At 48.7% G+C, this 19,269-nt stretch overlaps 1 protein-coding gene across 2 annotated transcripts in view; it reads left to right on the top strand.

Moving 5' to 3' along the window:
- Positions 1-1,843: 1,843 nt before the first annotated feature.
- Positions 1,844-19,269, top strand: part of SCG5 (secretogranin V) — a 53,118-nt gene continuing 35,692 nt past the window's right edge. For both annotated transcript variants that reach the window (XM_040620430.1, XM_008702280.2), the window contains exons 1-2: positions 1,844-1,961; positions 3,359-3,591. In XM_040620430.1, coding sequence (XP_040476364.1) covers positions 3,366-3,591 — 226 coding nt within the window. In that variant the 5' untranslated portion in view covers positions 1,844-1,961; positions 3,359-3,365. The remainder of the gene's footprint in view (positions 1,962-3,358; positions 3,592-19,269) is intronic.

The raw sequence follows: 19,269 nt of genomic DNA, 5'->3' as shown, positions 1-19,269 counted from the left end.
AGGAGGTTAACTGTACCATTACCTAAATTAGTGGCTTTTCTGAGATTAATAACAAGGAAAGATATTTATTAAAAAAAAAAACAACAACCTACCTTGGGGCACCTGGGTGGCTCGGTCAGTTAAGCGTCTGCCTTCAGCTGGGGTTGTGATCGCAGGGTCCTGGGATCAAGTCCCACATCAGGCTCCTTGCAGAGCAGGAAACCTGCTTCTCTCTCTGCCTGCCATCCCCCCTGTTTATGCTCGCTTCCTCTCTCTCTCTCTCTCTTTAGACAAATAAATTCTTTAAAAAAACCCACCTACATGTCACTCTCATTTTTGTTAGCCGAAAGCTAACAGTATAGGAGGACCTATGAGGGTGAGTATCTTGGACAGTCAGGAAAGTGAAATTTTAGAATTAATCTCTCTTCATTTTATATAAAATAAAGATAATGTTATGAGAATATCTGGTCAAATGATCCGTGAACATACTTAACACAAGTATGGACTTGGGCACTACAAGGATTACTTTCACTTCTTTCAAGTGTAAATAAAGATCTCATACAAATTTGTTTACGTGAGCAACAAACAATACAATTATATAGGACTTAAATTAGGCTGCCGGGCAACATTTTATAATCACTGAGAATTTAATACTGGTGTTTGATTATGAAGTCCAGGATATATATGTTTTTAAAATACCAAGATTCATATGAAACAAACCTTTTGGAATATTTCAATTTCCATTCAACATCAAAGCAGTAAATTGTCATGGCTTCTCTGTTTTTCCAAGCACAAAATGAAGATAACAGTAAACAATGTTACGATAAAATTCTGAACTGAAAAACTTCAGTATGTGTAAATAATATTAAACGCCAGCATGGTCTTTGAGCCTAAAACCGGTAATAGTCCATATTTGTCCTGTGGATTTAGCATGCAGTGAAACAAAAAGCTGGAAACGAGCATCCGTGGAAGACACAGGAAAGAGGCTTGGCTTTAAACCAAAGGCCATGTGTCCTGTGAATGATTTCGTGGGCCCTTCTTCATTGCATAAGATGCTATAGCTGAGCATGGATCTGCTGCATACAGCTAGGGTAAAGGGATCTGGATTCCAGCCTCATCAAGTGACTCTCTGGCCCCCGGGGTACTTCACTCAGTCTTGAGAGAAATGTGCCATGCTCTGTTTTATGGTTTTACATCTGAATTTTGTATTTGGACTAAATTCACATGTGTTAAGTATGTTCACGTTCCATAAATCTTTAACAAAAAATTCTGGGTCTACCTGGATAAATTTCAGCAATGTGCAGGGAGTTCAATTGCTCTTCAGGCCAAAGAAATCTTACTTGATAGTTGGTCTGCAAGTTTAGAAATAACACTCAGAACCAATGTTCCTAGAGATTTTCATGTGTTTTTGGTATATCACTTCTAACAGAAGTTTCCAACATCTTGTATTAAATATCGCCGTAGTTTTTCCGCGCAGTGAAAGGGCTCCTGAAAACACCCGTACGATGTGCCCTATCCCTGCCATGGTTGAAAGTTCTTAGGACCTCTTCATCTTTTGGTTCTCCTACCATTGCCCCCTTCTTCAAGCTAGAAGACTTAAAAACAACAAAAAACAAAACAAAAACCTGGAAGGTGGCAAAACTAAAGATGCGGAATTTGGGGCGAAGGGCAGAAGTGGCGACCTGGCCCACTGATTAGAGAAAAGATGAATTACTTGCACGGGGGTCGATAGATAAAAGAGTGTCCTGGACACGTGTACGTGGAATCCTTAGGTGGGACGCTGCGTGCTCAGGGCAGGAGGCACGAGCATCTGAGTCGCGTTCTGGGGCCTCGGAAGGAGGCGGCCTCCACCTGCCGGAGGAGCGGTGGGGGCGGAGCTAAGATGAGGAGGGAGGTGACGCACGCGCGATACGGATCACCCGGCTCGCCGCTTGACCCCCGCCCAGGCCCAGACCGCAGTGGAATCCTCCGGCGGCCCCTGGGTGAGTCCTGCGTAGATGCCGGCTCGAGCCCCCGAAGCCCACCCGAGGCGCGCGGGTTTTACGGGATGGGGAGGGAGCGTCCTGCTGAAATCCTTGAGCCGGAGGCTGGGGGCAGACAAAGAGGGGATTCGGAGACTCGGTTATAAATACGAGGGAGGAAATGAGGTGGCCCATCAGATCAGAACGGTGTTGGCCAGGGGTTTAAACGAAACAGAAGCATCCTGCGTTCACAGCAGGCCAGGGGGAAGGGCCAGCCTTTTACGTCAGAATTGCAGGCTTTTCTATCTCAGTAATTTGGGGAGCAAGGTTTCATATGTAGGGGTGGTTGGAAAAAGCCTTGCCTTTACAGAGAAAAAAATGGGCGTTATGAATATTGCAGTTTCAAGGAAGAAAATGCATCCCCCAGCCCCCTCCATGGAAGAATGGTCAGGAGGGTTCGCACAGCGGGTGCCTGAAGCAACCGTCTGAAACAGGTTGGGCAGCTGCAGAGAGAAGCTGCATGAATATTTGTCCCCTTGTTCTGCAGGCTTCTGGTTCCACAGAGGCCAACGTTTAAGACAGGTTGACTCCCCGGAGCAGTTTTCTCCCTCTCCTCTCATCATGACCACTCTTCAAGTTCTCACCTCTAGAACCGTGAGACAGTGTTGCCAGCATCATCTGGATAGTATGGGGGCCTGCCCGGCCTTGTGCCGACGCTCACAACTACCCATATAACACAGATGCTTTCCTCACGCGCGTTTTGCAGACCAAGCGGAGGCATTTGCCCAGGATCACTCAGCCAGTATGTGGGGAGCTAGGTTGCCTGTTCTCGCCCACCAGACTGCAGGGCAGGCCTGAGCTGGCTGTGTTTTCATTCCCTGCGGGATCTCAAATGGATTGGATGTCTGCTGAGCTACGATGTTCCCTTCCACTGCTCCTAACCCTGCTGTGCTTTTTTACCATTTGTGTCTTTCTGACTCCTTCCTCGGAACCTCTTTTCTCCCCCGAGACTGGGAAAATTCCCGATGTGCCTCTCCCTCTCTCAAAATTGGAGCAAGTTCTTGTTGTTGGTTTGCTTGCTTTACTAAGAGAGGAGAGGGTGGTGGGGTTAGGGGTAATGAAGCACTTTCAGGGAGCTGCAAGGAGAGAAAAAGGAGTGAGAAGGGCCGTTCCTGGCTAGTCTTCCCAAGGCTGCCGCCTGCAGAAGGAATTGGCTATCTCAGGTTGTTTTGTTTCTTTAATACCATTCCACAGCAGATGTTCTGCCTAGACTGGACACTTAAGGCAAAAGCAAACCCTTAAGGATTTTTCATTGCAGCCCCATTGGGTGGGTGGTCCTTGAATCACCCACTTGCGTGATTGAGCATCGCAATCCCCGATTGTGGCCAATCGATACATGTTTGATCTTTTTTCTGCAGGTTAAAAATGGCGTCTGTGATGGTTCCTACCATGCTCGCCGGCCTGGTGTTTTGGCTGGCATTTGGATGGACTCCAGCATCTGCGTATAGCCCGAGGACCCCCGACCGGGTCTCGGAAACAGACATCCAGAGGCTGCTCCACGGCGTTATGGAGCAGCTGGGCATTGCCAGACCACGGGTAGAGTATCCCGCTCACCAGGCCATGAATCTTGTGGGCCCACAGAGCATCGAAGGTATTTACCGTATTCTCCCAGTTTGACGTTTCCAGTTGTACTTAAAATAACGCATGCTGAACAAACTTCATTTCCTCCCTCCGTTTCCCATTTCTTCTTACTCTACACAGTATATACCTGCAAGCCTCCACAGAAGAGTGTAAGTAGCAAGAGAACAGGGACCTTATCTATCAACTCACAGCTGTAGCCCTAGCACCTCGCCCAAAGTCTGGAACATTAGCATTCGTGTGAATGAAGGAGCATCTAGCATTATCCCGAAAGAAAGATTAGAGCCCAGACCCCGCATCTTCTCCCATACTGATCTTTAGGAAATTGTGTCTTCAGCTGGCTCTCTCTTTGAATCACGGCCAACCAGTATTTGTAAAAAAAAAAAAAAAAAAATCTTTAAAATGCAGGACCTATCGTATCTGACTTGATTCTTAGGGATGATGTCATATAAACACAAAGAGAGCTGGAAGAGGTACTGACATTGAGTTTATGTCAAAAAACGTTTTTGAAATATTTTTAATTATAGCAAATGTTAATGAAATTCTTTTAGTGTGGCAAGATCATTTCCCCCCAGAATTTTTTTTTTTAAGTTTCTGGCAATGTCACTGCAATTCTGTTATTAAAAAAGCAGTACTTTGTTGTTTAACGATTTATTGATAGAGAGGATCTGAATCCCATTTTTACGAATTGGTGACAAGCAAGTGCCTTATTTCCACGCCTCTCTGAACGATCTCTCTCCAGTGAGGGGGAGCCCTACAGCAGTAGCATGGTTAATTTCGGTTCGCTGCAAGGGAGCACCCCAGATCTTCGCCCGTGTGAGTGGGTCCTGAGGAAAAATGTGAATTCTTTCCGAGTTTTGTCAAAATACATAACTAGCAAATGGTATTCTGTACGGATTGATGATGCATCATTTTGCCCGAGTCTGTGATTACCTAAAAATGCTGTCTGCCCTGGAGGCCTGTAGATGCCATGGATGTTGTTGATAAACGATTCTCATTTCGGTCTTGCTACCCATCGTTGTAAGCCGTTGAGTAAAGCTAGCTCTGTGGGCTTGTTGTCTGTTTAGGTCGGCATTGGAGGTCAGGCATGGATTAGCAGAGAATTTGCATCAGCAAGCATGCACACCTAGCACGGGGCTTAAAAATCAGAACAAATCATGCCACCCCCATAGGAAGAATCTCAGTCCTTCCCGGCACCTGCCACCTGTCGCTCCGAGCACACTTATCCATTTCAGACCAGCTTTTTCAAGACAGTAAATACCTGCCCTTTTAGCGCAGTAAGGGCTTGATGAGTCACCCAGCTGTCGTCATGGAGAAAGCTTTCCGAGTTTCCATTAATACCTGACGTCTGATCATCTGTGTGGAAGAGAAATAGCAGCTCCAAAGCTTGTGTTTTTCCAGAACCTCGGATACTCAGTATCCAATTATTTAGCACCCACTCTATGCCAGCCCCGGTGCAGGGACTGGGGCAACTGTCCTAAAAGAATCTCGGGCTAGGGACGGGAGGTGGAGAGAGGTTACCACGGTGCACCATGCATGGCAGGTTTCTGGGGAGATGTCCAGACAAACTGCTGTCAGGGAAGCAAAGAATAGGAGTAATTTGTTCTGCTTTGGAGTGGGTGGGCGTGGCTCCAAGGAAATTCTTTGGAGAAGCAACATCTGACTTGGGTTTTGAAGTCTGAGTTGGAATTCAGCAGGGAGTGATACCAAGGGAAAAGGCATGGAGCTTTGAAAGAGCAGGACAATTAGGACAATTCAGAATGAAGAATTCTGTTTCCATTAGGATCCGCTGGGATGATGAGAGGTCATGGCCATGTTAGGTCATCTCTCAAGGGTCTGTGCAAGGGATGAAGATTGGCTTGTGTTTGAGTTTTCTATTACGCTATGACACATTACCACAAATTTAGCATCTTGCCACAATGCCCACTTATTATGTCACGGTTCTTTTGGTCAGGAGTCTGGCGTGGGTGTGCTGGGCCCTGTGCTCAGCCTCATCGGGCTGCAGTTGAGGTGTTGGCAGGAGCTTGGAGTCGTCTTTCAAGCTCAGTAAGGTTGTTGGAGGAGTTCAGTTTCTTGCTGCTGTAGGACTGGGGTCCTTTCTTGCTGGCTGCCAGCCAGATTCCCTCTCAGCTCTTAGAGGCCACGCCAGGTCGTCAGCCACAGGGCCCTCGCGCAACAGGGCCACTTGCTGCTTCAGAGCCAGAGGGAGACTCTCCCTTGAGTCTCCTGCTTGTAACGATGGGAGTGGCCATCCCATCACCTTTGTCATTTAACAAGTGTGTGAGGTCCCATATATTCACAGGTCTCACCCTCACTCAGAAGCAGAGGGTTATGCAGGGTGGCAATCCTGGGGGTCGGGGTTGTTTTAGGATTCTGCCTATTACAGTTTGGATGAAAGCTAATAGGAACTAGTCCAAAGACTATGGGGGAAAAAGAAACAAAATAAGAAGGCTGGCTTTTTCCCAGTCCCAGACCTTGGCACTTAATTTGTTAGGTGATCTCGTATTTATTCATGTGAGTATAGCCTCGGTTCAATTCCATTTGTTTGCATTGTCTCTGCTCATTTACTCCTGCTAATTCCCAGGCTTCTGACAGATATGTGTAGTATCTTTTATATCCCTTCCAACAGTTATCGTAGGATTTTATTATGAAGGACCAAGTTAGAAGAGGGTTTTTTTTTTCTGATTTTTATAGAAAGAATAGACATAACGCGTGCATTCTGGTGTGAATTTTAACACACGTTTAACGTAGACTGTTGGCGAAGACACTTGGATTTCAGTGCCAGCTCCATCGTTTACTGGTGATGTGACGTTGAGCAAATTACTTAACTTCTCTAAGCTTCCGTCTAGCTTGGGGATAGGATTTGAATTTACTGCCTGAATTTGAATTTATTACCTGCGAGCAGGTAATATTCCAGTTGAAAAAAAGGTGTTTGCATGCGTAATTGCACTACTGCGAAATCATTTTTGAATGAATCATCACCACACTTGAGGTGACTATCACTGGACTCTAAGTCCCTTGCAGGAGGGGCTGTTTATTATCTAATAAATGGCACATCGGAGAAAAATTTCCCTTAGTTTATCTATTCTGATTAATCTTACGATACTCAGATTAATCTCATTAGTGACACTATATATTAGCTCTCAAACACAGGGTTATAAGCTAGCCTTTTAGTATAGGATATAGGATCAGTAAGAATTACCATTTAGTCACTGTGGTCATATAACCCATTAGAAAACTCTCCCTCCTTTAATCTCATACCCCTTGTAGTTGTTGTACCATTTTTTGCTGCCTTTCCCAGCATCTGTTCACCGTGTACCGACGGTGCTGGCCCACCTCCCATTCTCTCCTAGGGCGTGGTATCTGCCGTCCCTGCCCATGGTTTGTTAGATCTACAATATTTCTTGATTGCCAGGCACTGTTCTAGGTACCAGGGAAAGAAACATGAACCTGAAAGATTGGCAGGACAAGAGAGATATAGTCTCTAAACAAACAGATAAGTAAAATATATAGTAAATGAAATGGTTATAAGTGCTCTAAAAATATAAAGCAGAGGAGGAAGATGGAGGAAACAACGTAAAATAGGGGGGCTCCCTCCTGGGAAGATAAGCCAAGCTCTGAGAGTTGGAGAGTGGGCTGTGTGAGACGGAGAGAAAGATGTCCCAGGCAGACAGCTGCCCGTGCAAAAGCAAGGAGGCTAGTGTGGCTGGAGCCCAAGACCCAGGAGGGTGGTTGGAAGGACACTGGATGACAGCAGGAAGGGGAGGGTGAGACTGGGCACCTGCGGACTAATCTCCTTACAGGGTCTTTGACTTGTCTTCTGAGTGTGTATCCTTGAAAAGGATCATTCCAGCTGCTGTATTGAAAATCTTCCTATGGGGAGGGAGGACTGGAATAGGGGAGCTCATTTAAGAGGCTTCTATAATAATTCAGGAGAGAGATGTAGTGAGAAATGGGCAGATTGTGGGTGTATTTTGAAGCTAGAACCAACAGGATTTGCTGGTGGGTTGGAGGCAGGAACCGAAAGAGGAGTCGGGGGTGATACCAAGATTTTGGCCTGAGGAACTGAAAAGGAGCCCTTTCCTCCAAGAGGATTACACTGAGCCTGTCCGGGGGAGAGTTCAAGTTCAGTTTCCCACAGGTTAATTTTGGGATGCCTTGGACAGTTCTTGTCGGGGCCAGCCACTCTCTTGCCAAATTCACCGACGTTCCACCTTTATCATATTCAACCTCGGCAGCGTTCGGCACACTTGACCTTCTTAAAACCCTTTTCTTCCTCGGTTTTTGCACCAGGATGGCACACTGTTGGCTTTCCTCCTTTCCCTTTTCCCCACTACCCGTTTTCTTCCCGGCCTCCTTGGCAGTGTTCTCCTGCTGCTCGAATGGCAGCTTTTCCTTGTTTCAGTTCTGCAGGGCTCGGTGCTGGCTCTCGTGCTTTTATTCTTCTCAATTCTCTGTCGAGAGGATTTCATTTCTTCCCTTGACTCCAAATGCTGTTTCTTTGCTGATGACGCCAACATTTGTATCTTCAACCCAAGCTTGTTTCTTGTACATCCAGAGCCTTCTGTGAATTGCTAAATTACCACGTCAATCCTGATCTTTCCACCGCCACCTTCGGCAGCCTGTTTATGTCAGTCTTTTCTGTCTAAAGGAATAGTGCCACCACTTAGCCCTGCATGCAGGCTAAAAACTTGCAGTAATGCTCCATGTCTCCATTCCATGTGAGACCCAAATTATTAGCAATTGATTTCATTTCTGTTTCTAAACCGCATCTGTATTTGCCTGTTCTCTCTCTTCTCTGGCTCTACTCCAGACAGCCTGGTTCAAGATACCCTTGTGCCTGGCATGAATTTATGAAATTGTCTGTTAGAAACCACATCACTTCAACTTTTTGTTTCTTTCAAAGTGTTCTCCGCAGGAAAGGCAGAGTTTAACTTTTAAAATACAAATTTAAGTCCCGTCAATGTCACTCTCCAGGGTTAAGATGCAATCTGTGGCTTCCCTTTGCACCTGGGTTAAAAAGAACACTTCCTGCCGCGTCCTGCAAGGATCCACACCCGCTGCACACCCAAACTTCTCTCTAACGCCCACCTCCCTTCAGCCCTGGTCACACCAGTGGGCTCACTCCAGCTTCACACCGTCTGATCTTCCCACTCTGCATCGTACCTTCCTCTTCGGTCTCGTTTCAAAGTTGCCTATCAGAGAGGGCTGCCTGGACCACACCGCTCTGAGTAACCCCCATTCTCTGTCATAGTGTCCTTTTTTTTTTTTTTTTTTTTTTAAGCCTGATAGCATCTTTTGTAATTTATAATTAGTGTCTGTTTCCTTGCTCATTGTCTGTCTCCCCACTGGAATGTAAGCTCCATGAGACCGTTTTATTTTCTGCTTGACACCCAGACACAGAGTAGGCACACAGTAAATATTTGAAGAATGAATACATACATACCATCAGGGGAAAAAAATATCTAGCAGCAACAGGTAAGTAAATACTATTTGACACCTGGATCTGTTGAGGCTTTTCTCCTTTCAGTTCAAGGCAGGTATTTCATTTCTAGTCTGTGTTTTAAAAAAAAATCTGCCTAGGAGTGTTTTTGCTCAGAGCTCAGTGATGTGTGCTGAGCAAAAGGTCCGTTTCCTCTGATGGTGACTGATGAGCCTGGCGCAAGGTTGGGGCCCTTTGTATTCCCGCCTGTTGAGACTCTGCAGTTCCAGCACTGAACCAGCAGGGGGCCAACGAGACTCTCCGGGTATCAGAGGATTCCCAAAACTTGGTAACCAGCCTCCTGGTTAATTGCTAATTGTTAAGTCGTCACTGGGGAGGAAGCATTTGCCAAAAAGCATCCAAGAGCATTGGTGGTTATTTTTTATCCTCTCCATAGGCACCTTAAACATGACTTGGTAAGGAGCATCTCTCAAACGCAGGTGTTCGTAGCCCAGAGCAAAATGAAAAAACACAAAGACAAACAGGGACCAGCTTGTGGTTTTATAGAGAAGAGAACACGGGGGCTGAGGCTTGGCCATACTGTTCACGAGCTGTGTGTGTGACCTTGGCAACTCCTCTGAGCCTCCGTTTTCTCCTATGTCAAGTGGGGCTTTGAGCCCACTCGCACGCGGGCATTCGGCTGGTGCTGTTAGAAACCGCACAGGCCTGCCTCCTCTCACTCGGTGGCTTACGAACACCACATTTTCAGGCTTTCATGGCTTTCCCCTGGTAGGATTTCTGATGACTCCTCCCGTCAGCGGTACCGTTGAGACAGGCGTCCGTGCCCTTCGGCTGTGCCGTCTTCCCCCAAGCCCAAAGTTGCTCACGGGTCCCTGTGACCTACCTGAATGGCCTCTGTGGTTCTCTTGTCCCCAGAAACAAGTAAAGCCACCAGCCGGCCGAGGTGATTCAGAGAGCCATTTGTCAGGGGACAGAGACTCTGGGGAGTCAGGAGTGCTTCTGCCCGCTGACGCTAATATTGGCCTTGGGTGAACCCAACCAGAAAATGTGCTTTGGTTTTCAGAATGTTAACAGCCTCAGGTCAAAGAGGATCTCCTTAGAGCCACTGGTCTATTTTCCCCACAATTCTAGGCTGCCAGATGCCTAGCTCTGTGATAACACCAGACAACAAACCACTGGATAGAAATTTATAAACACTGGCTTCAAATGGTTTAGAATAATTTTAAAGCTGTATTGCCAAGCATAAAAATACCAAAATTCTTTTTTTACAACACTTGCTTTTGCACCTCAGTCTTTTCATTTCAAAATAAGGAGAACCAAGATTGTTTTCTTAATAAATATCAAGGAGAGAAAGAGTCCTTTGTAGGGCAAAGCCTATTTGAAGGGGGGAGATCCTAAGTGGCCTTAGCCAGCCTGTGGCCTCTGTAAAGGACTGCAGTGCCTCCGTCTTGCCACAGGGGGGCAGCAGTTGCTTCCCATTTGAAGGTTGGAGGGGAGCGTGACTTCAACATTGAGCAGCACTGGGGCCTCAGTTTCTGGCTGGCCTCCCTGCAGTTGGAGGAAAGAATGGGGCTGACTTTTGACTCAGATATCCTGACTAAAATCCTCCTAAGCTGCCCCCATCCTGGGGGAGCCAGTGAAAGCAATGGGTTGGCTCTTTGAGGAGGCCGGGGCCTCCAGTTTGGCCCATGTCCTTTGGGGTTCCATTCAGCCCACCCTCAACTCAAATCCCTAAAAAAGTCCCTGGATGATTTCCAATTTCTCATCTTGGTCAATTGCACGGATAGTGAAACATTCAAAAAGAGAAGGGGGAGGTTTGGAATTTTCGGGTGGGGGGGGAGATGTGGAGGCAGGACAGGAAGATGAAAATAATGGGTTATTTTTGTGTTGCGGGGCATCCAGGGGCAGTTGTCCAGGAGGCACGTAGCTGCATATGATGCAGGAGAGATGCTGGGGCGAAGGGAGAGATGTCACGGTCATCCCCACGGTTGTGGTGGCTGATGCTGTAGGGATGGGGAGGTGACCCTGGGCGAGGGTCATGGAGGAAGAGCAGAGCACCTAAGAAAAAGGCCTGGGAGACTCCTACAGGAGGGCCAGGTAGAAGCACCTGCAGGGGAAACAGAACGATTGGCCAGAGAGCGCCAGAATGATGACATGCACAGAAGACAAGGAAAGAGTGTCTCAAGAATGGGCAGTGGTCCCCATGGTAAAAATCTGCGGAGAGGTCACCTGAAACTAGGGCCTTCGGGTGTAAAGCGCTCAGTGGGTGGAGAAGCAGCAACGTTGCCGGGGCCCCTGGCAGAAACCATCGGGCAGGAGACAGAGAAGATGGCCCAGGAGGTCAGGTAAGGGGAAGAAGACTGGGTAATCCTTCCGGAAGGAACGGGAGGGGAGGGGCCTAGCTGAAGAAGGTTTCGCTTAGGCTATCGTGTTGGGATGAAGAGATCTGAACTTGTTCAAGTGCCGATCGGCCGGCACCAGTGGAGAGGGAGCGCGAAAGACGGGGCACAAAGAGCAGATAACCGAGGCGTGAAAACTCCTGGGCACGTGGGAGAGGATGAGACTCAGAGCACAGGTGGCCTGAGTCTAGCCCTTCCTCCGCTGGGAAGAGAGGGAGGATGCAGAGGGGCGTCATGGTGCAGCGAAGTTTGGAGGTTTTGGTCTCAGTACTTGAGGTCACTCATGCTCAGAATTAAAATAAGAATACAAGAAGGACACACAGTTGTCTCCCCAAATCTCTGTTCTTCGCCGTCTTACATAGCCCATACTCCTGACCTAGATGGTTACTGATGTTTTGAAATATCGGGTAAGTTTAACTCTTTACGAATTGTATTAGAAAAACTCAGTTTTCCTACCGCGTCTCTCCTTTCCTGTCCCACTGCTACCACACTCACAATGCATCCGACCCCACGTGTGTGTGTGGGGGGGGTCCCTACAGCAGGCCACGCTGGGACACCGGCTGGATACTCTGCAGTTTAACTCAATTCTGACACTACCCCTCTGGGTATGTCCGCTCCCCCGGGTGAAGGGCTCCGTCCCACGAGGCTCCCCCGTCCAGATGCCAGTCCCAAGTCCAGCTTGTCACCTGTGCTTCTGACTGCCTGGCTGTAAATCTGAGCTTCCCCCCACCTGCTTGTTTGTTGTACTGATTTGCTGGGGCTGCTCACAGAACTCGGGGAAACACTTATGCTTTGCCAGTTTATGAAAGGATATGATAAGGAGCGAGAGGAACAGCCAGATAAAGAGATAGCTAGGGTAAGGCCTGGGAGGTCCCTAGCAAAGGAGCTTCTGTCCCCGTGGAGTTGGGGTGCACACTCTCCCCGTGTGGATGTGTTCACCAACCTGGAAGTTCCCTGAACCCCATATTTTTGGGGTTTTGTGGAGGCTTCATGACATAGGCAGGATCCATCATTAACTCTATTTTCAGCCCTCACCCCTCTCAAGAGAATGGGGGCAGGGCTGAAAAGCCCAAGCTTCTAATCACGCCTCTGTCTTTCCAATGGCCAGCCCTCATCTAAGAGCCACCAGGAACTCCCCCAGTCACTTCATTCGAACAAAGTACACTCCTGTCACCCAGGAAATTACAAGGGTTTCCGGAGCCCTGTGTCAGAAACCAGAATCAAAGACCAAATACTAGAACAAAAGATGCTCCTGGTACCCTTATTACTCGAAAACTTACAAGGATTTGAGGAGCTCTGTGCCAGGAACGAGGGCAAAGGCCAATATGCATTTTCTGTTATCTCGCAGGAGTATATAATCTAACAGCTAGTTATTTACTAATTATATTACAGCAATTTTGCTCTTACATTATAAAATCCCTGTATAACTTGTAAGATATAATTCAACATGAAAAGAGAGTGTTATCTTGTCTAGTTTCTTTTTTGATTATTATAATAAATGTTTCAGGGGCACCTGGGTGATGCAGTCGGTTGAGCAACCGACTCTTGGTTTCGGCTCAGGTCATGATCTCAGGGTCATGAGATCGAGCCTTGCATCGGGCCCCACACTCAGTGCAGAGTCTGCTTAAGACTCTCTCTCCCTCTCCCTGTGCCTCCCCCTTCATACGTGCCTGCTCTCTCTCTAAAATCAATAAATCTTTAAAAATAGATAATAAATATGGGGGTGAGTTAGTGGGTTAGGCATCTGTCTTTGGCTAGGGTTGTGATCCCGGGGTCCTGGGAATGCCCCGAGTCAGACCCCCTGCTCAGTAGGGGGTCTGCTTCTCCCTCTCCCTCTGCCCCTCTCCCACTCGTGCTCTCTCTGTCTCAAATAGATGAATAAAATCATATATATATGTATATATGTGTATATACATATATATAAACTAAGTGTTTCAGTGAAGCATTAACCAATAGAAATATTGAGCTGTTGGGGAATGTCGTATGTGCATTTTATGTGACTTTGCAACAGTGCAATATGAAAAATTAGTACACCTTCACTGCATACGCACCATGAGAAGGGGTGTGAATCCCCGCAGAGTCACAGTCTGTCAAGAGTCAAAATTTCAGAGTAGTAGGCTTGGTCCTTGCACACAGTGCTTATTGCATTTTAGCTGATAAGCAGAAAGGGTCCTTGTCCTTGGGCAGGATTGTTCTTGAGTTCTGTGAATTTTGAATCACGTTGACACCTTCAGTTCATCCCTTACGTAAAATGTGACTGTCCTCTAAAGGCAGAGAGGGACACAGAAAACGAGGTTCCGTTTACTGGATGACCGCTGCTAAATGCTGCCCTGGCCGTCTGGCTCCAGGACCCTCGCTGGGAAGCGCTCACTGCCATACAGGTCGGAACCTACGTGAGGCTGAGCCTCCGTGCATTTTCATGGAATTCTGTGGAAGTCAGATGTATTAGGGTTTTCCAGAGGATCAGAACAGATGGTGCGTGTGTGTGTGTGTGTTTATGAGTAAATTATAAATTCTAGATAGATCTCTACATGTGTGTATGTATAGAGAGAGACAGATTCAGGTGAAGGAGTTGGCTTCTGCCGTTGGGGCTGGCCAGTCTGAAATCTGCAGGGCTGACCTGCACCCTGGAGACCCAGAGGAGAGCTGATGCTGGGACCTTGAGTCTGAAGGCATCCAGAGGCAGAATTCTGCCCTCTTCCGGCGACCTCAGTCCTTTAAGGCCTTGGACTGGTTGGACGAGTCCCTTCCACCTTATGGAAGACGGCTGCTTTACGCAACGTCGACTGATTTCATCGTCAACCATGTCTAAAAAAGACCTTCACAATACCATGCATGTAACATCTGTCTTGGTGTTTGCGCAACTGGGCACTAGAGCCTAGCCAAGCTGACACGTTAAATGAACCATCGAGCCAGCATGGAGAGTGACACGGTAACACCGTTGCACCAGCTGCGGGTTCCTAAGGAAAACAGTTATAATCCACATACAAACAAGACTGTGCTTCTGGATACGTCTGTTAGATTCTGGATCTCAGATTACCTTCCTGTGCGGTCTTGTGCTTGCCCCTCAGGATCGCTTGCTTGAGATGGGCAAGGGGGGCACGTAGTCCTTGTCACGTTCTGTAGACGTAGAAAGACAAACTCCGAGAAGCGACTTACCTGGGGATACAGCTCGTATTTGCATGTGGGCTCACAGCTCGAGCAGGATCCTGTATTCTTTTTTTTTTTTTTTTAAGATTTTATTTATTTGCCAGAAAGCGAGAGTGAGAGAGAGCACAAGCAGGGGGAGCGGCAGGCAGAGGGGAAACAGACTCCCCACTGAGCAGGGAGCCTGATGCAGGGCTCCATCCCGGGACCCTGGGATCATGACCTGAGTCGAAGGCAGACGCTTAACTGGCTGAGCCACCCAGGTGCCCCAGGATCCTGGTGTTCCGTTCTGTTCTGTCCAGCACAGCGTGTAGCTTCTCAGGCTCCTGGATTAAAGGTATAGGTGTGGACAGGGCTGATCTTAGACCAGATGGTGAAATACGTTTATCTTTAAGGGTGATCCCTGCTCGTGGGCTCCCTGTGCATCTTTCTTTGAATTTGGTGCTTGTAGACCCACTGTGAGTTGGCGTTTACGATGAGGCGCTGCTCGCCTTCCTCCCCGACTGTAAGATCCGCAAGAGCACACATGATGTCTGCCTGCTTTTGTATCTGCAGGGCCTGGACGGGGCCTGGCACATAACAGACGCCCACCCCCCGGATATTTGCTGAAATCGCCTTGCTCTGTTTGCTCCTTTGAAACATCATTGACCTCCGAGACTCCAGCAAGGGAAATTAGTGTTATTTCCGTCACGATCTTCCTGTAATACAACCTGTGAGCACACTTGGAGCCACCCTCACAATCCTAAATTCACTGGCTTTTCAAATACCTACTCACTTGGGACCCCAGCTCCACACAAAATGCCTCAAATATTTCTTGCGATCCCAGAGCACGGCGCGTGCGCGATCCGGAACATAAGGAATGGATGCGCTGCTGCGAGCGGTTACCCTTTTCCCCTTCTCCTTCTTGTTCTCCTTATCTCCTTCCCTGGCCACCACCAAGGCCACCAGCCACAGAGTGGTCGCAGTGGAGTTCTGTTGGCGTGTGTCGGGCGGCGAGGCAGGGGGAGATCCCTCAGTGTACCTCGTGCCCCTAAATCCTAGAGACTTTTCAGGAAAACAGCTTTCCCTTTTATTCCTCACTGTTCGTGCTTTTCATGGGATTCACACGAGAGGTTGGACAGGGAGAGAAATCCGAGCGTTAGACAGCGTGGGGGCTAAGAATCCCGCCCTTCCTGCTGACTGCAGAGGCCTGACACCCCTGCCTCGGCCTGGGGAAGCCAGGACCGTCTTTCCTTCAGTAGGAGCTCTTTCCTCAGGAGGCTTCTCAGGCCCTCATGCAAAATCGGCTTGTGGCAGGTGTCCTCCTAGACGTGCTGTTCTTCCTGGAGGAGGTTCAAGCCAGGCCCTTGTTTCCCATCACCTGAGACGTGCCGTCCGGGCAAAGGGCGACACAACCAGAGGCTTGCTGGGTCACCAGGGAAGCCAAGTGAACCATGTTCCGGAGGTAATTGACCAAAGTGGCTCACGCACATGGAGGAAATGGAGTGGGAGGAACTCATATTTTATGGTTGGCAAAAATCCTCTCCAGGACTCTGTCTCATCTGATAGCACCTTCAGAGTGGTGAGAAAAGTCGAAAGGTGCCCACAGTCACACAGCCTGAGCTTTCCGAGGTGGTTGGCAGGCCAGCCGTGTTAGGTTGGAATGCGTCTCTCCCAGCTGCTGTCTTCTGTCCCCGTAGGCGTGTATGATCCCGTGACACTCAGCCGAGAAGCTATGATGATGCTGGGAGTCGTGGTAAACCACAAGCAGATTTGGGCAGATGGTGTTTCAGGGACACGAAGCTTCAGGAAGCAAATTTTCTGACGGACTGCCCTCTTGGAACACATTGGTGCAGTTTCCTCGGACACTGTGGTTCGGAGAGAAAGCTGTTGAAGCAGGCTGGAAGGGGTTAGCAGACCCCAGCTTGGCACCGCAGTGCAAACTAAGCGTGCATTTTTGACCATGGCGTGCCATGGGGTTGGAGTAGTGCAAGGGGCACGCGGTGTGGGTGGGTATGTGTAGCGTAGCAGGAAGCCCCGGGCTTGGTCCTGGCTCAACCAGCTGGGTGGCACTGAGCAAGTCCCTTTAAACTCTATGAAGTGTATTTTCCCAGTCTGCACAAGGAGATAAGCGATCCATGCCATCTTGCGGGGTTGATACGACAGTCAAGTTAAATAATGTGTAGAAAAGTGTTTCAGACAATAGAAAGCATTACACAAATGCAAAGCATCATTCTCAGGGTAGCTGCTGCTTTCGTCCTCCCACATACATCTCCAGGTGGACCTGGCTTCGCGGGTGGAAGATGGTCATGTCTGCGGTCACATCCTGTGTTCTCTCTTCCTCACATCCTTCTCCTAAGCGTGGCCTGGGAAAAATGCCATGACAAGTTGTGAATCTTTGGATGGGTGGGCTTCCCTCTGGTCTCACGAAGTGCTCTGCCCCCTCAGTGTTCACCTTAGGAGCAAGGGCCATGTGACTACGGTGAGAATGGATGCTTTCCAGAAACCCTGGTAAAGCCCAGCTTCTTCATATTCAGCCACACTCTGTTCCATCTCTTGTCCTTTTAGCTGCTTAAATATTGCCTTTTGCCATGAAATAAGTTATAGAAGCATCTTTATTTTTTTGTAAGATTGTATTTATTTATTTATTTGTCAAAGAGAGACAGAGAGCAGAAGTGGGAGGAGCAACAGGCAGAAGGAGAAGCAGGCTCCCCACTGAGCAGGGATCCCGACATGGGACTCGATCCCAGGACCCCGCGATCATGACCCAAGCCAAAGGCAAATGCTTAACCAACTGAGCCACCCAGTGTCCCTAGAAGCACCTTGAAAGTCAAGAAGCGTATTTGGTCAGCTGCTAAGCCAAGAGCTAAGCATGCTTCTGGAGATATCGGAGATGTCAGCATAAGGAGGGTGCGCAGGGAGCGGGAAATCGTGCGCTCCACGGTTTGAGAGCGTGTGTCCTCCCTCCACGTGTCAGCATGGCTGGGAGGCACTGGTCAGTGCTTGCTCTGAACCATGCATTCTATCAAGATGTCATCTAATATATTCCCGTTTTATTTATTCTCTAAGTAATTATTCAGCACATACTACGTGCCAGGAATCTTCATGCATTTTTAAAACCAGTGAGCACACCATCTAATTCATTACGTGCAGTCTTCGTAAGATAGGCAGGAGTCAGGGTTATCTTCTTTTAACCTGTTAGGAAAGGTTAAACTCTGACAGGAGTAATCGAGTCGTTTTACAGATAATCGGGAATGGAGCGGGATGAGGCTGCCTTTCCTTACTCCTCCATTCCCTGGCTGTGTTTCCCCCTGGTGTGTCAGTCTGGAGGCATCCAGACGTGCAGAGTGACAACACGAGAAAGATCAGGAAGGGCGAATTGTGTGTTCACATGCCATCTCACCCCAGTGAGGGGCCAGCTACAGGGGCGTCAGAAACACTCGTATCCAGGGGGCAGCAGAGACGAGTAGCCTGGCCCATTGTCCCTTCCTGTGACTTACCGTCCTTGTTGAAGGAACTTGAAGTCTAGGTGAGGGAAAGGGATGTTAGAAATTGAAAGTCATGCCTGCAGCATGCTGGGACAGAAGCTGAGAGCCCAGGATATAGATCAGATAGCCACCACCGAGGAGCTCTGTAGAAAGGTAAGGTGTTGGCCCCCAGAAAAGACATCACAGATGAGTTGAACTTGAGCTGGCCTTCCTTTGGGAGGGGCAGGGGGTGGATCATGGGGACTCAGGTCCAGGCAGGAAGAAGTAGGAAGAAATAGACTTTTTAGCTGCTACGTGTTGAGTGTAGGGTGGTGATGGGGAGAGTCGGCGGCAGCAGGGAAGGCTGGACACTTTTAAGAGTGTCACCGCATTTCCTTCCTTAAGAGCATCTGGGGAGTAGGGGCGTGTGGTCGGTATTGTTTGGAGCCCTAAGATCCCCCAAAGAAGCTCCGGCCTCCCATGGCCTATCACCTTGCCCGAAGAGTGTCCTCTAAGCCCTCTCTCTTTGCAGATAAAAAGGCTGCCCCAAATCTGGAGATGCCCTCAGCGGCCACAGTGGTGGTCACGGTGGTATCGGGTGGGCACGGGGATTGAATATTTGTCTTTGTGTTGGACAAATACATGGATATTTGGTGCCAACTCCATTGGGGTTTCTCCTGTCACTCAGCACTTAGGATGTCAGAAAGATAATAAAGGGAACGTGCTTTCTGCCGTGCTCAGCACATGCTGAACAGTTTGTAAAACGGACCTTTGCCGCAGCCGCCCCACGTTTTCCCTGTGGTTTTCCCTGGGACACATCCGATTGTAAGGTCCCCGCGGGTCAGACACTGACCTCCCCCAGCGCTCAGAGCCCGCTTGGTCTCCAGTGCACAGGGGCGCAGCGCGCAGTGGGAAGAGAAGTGTCTGCTGGCGTGTGGCCTAAGACCGGACGATACTTACGCAGAGCCTGAAATGACCATGGCGTTGGGCCCTTCCAGCTCATGGTAGGCTCACGGCACCACTGGCCGATTCTCCCAATTGCCTGTCAGTTTGTCTTTGCACAAGACAGATCGTGGCTTAGGGGACGTTCCGTCCCGGCCACTGGCCCGGGGGACCATCCCGAGGCCACTTCCTGGTACGACAGCTCAGCAGGCCTGTGTCAGCAAGCCCTACACGGTCTGGCCACGAAGGGGGTGACTAACGTTTTCCTCTCAAGCAGCAGGAATGGATGGGCCTGCTGGGAAGAATTCCTCTGC

This window comes from Ursus maritimus, unplaced genomic scaffold (assembly GCF_017311325.1).
Source record: "Ursus maritimus isolate PB19 unplaced genomic scaffold, ASM1731132v1 scaffold_35, whole genome shotgun sequence".
NCBI classification, from domain to species: domain Eukaryota; kingdom Metazoa; phylum Chordata; class Mammalia; order Carnivora; family Ursidae; genus Ursus; species Ursus maritimus.
This window is presented reverse-complemented; position numbering and strand designations above follow the sequence as displayed.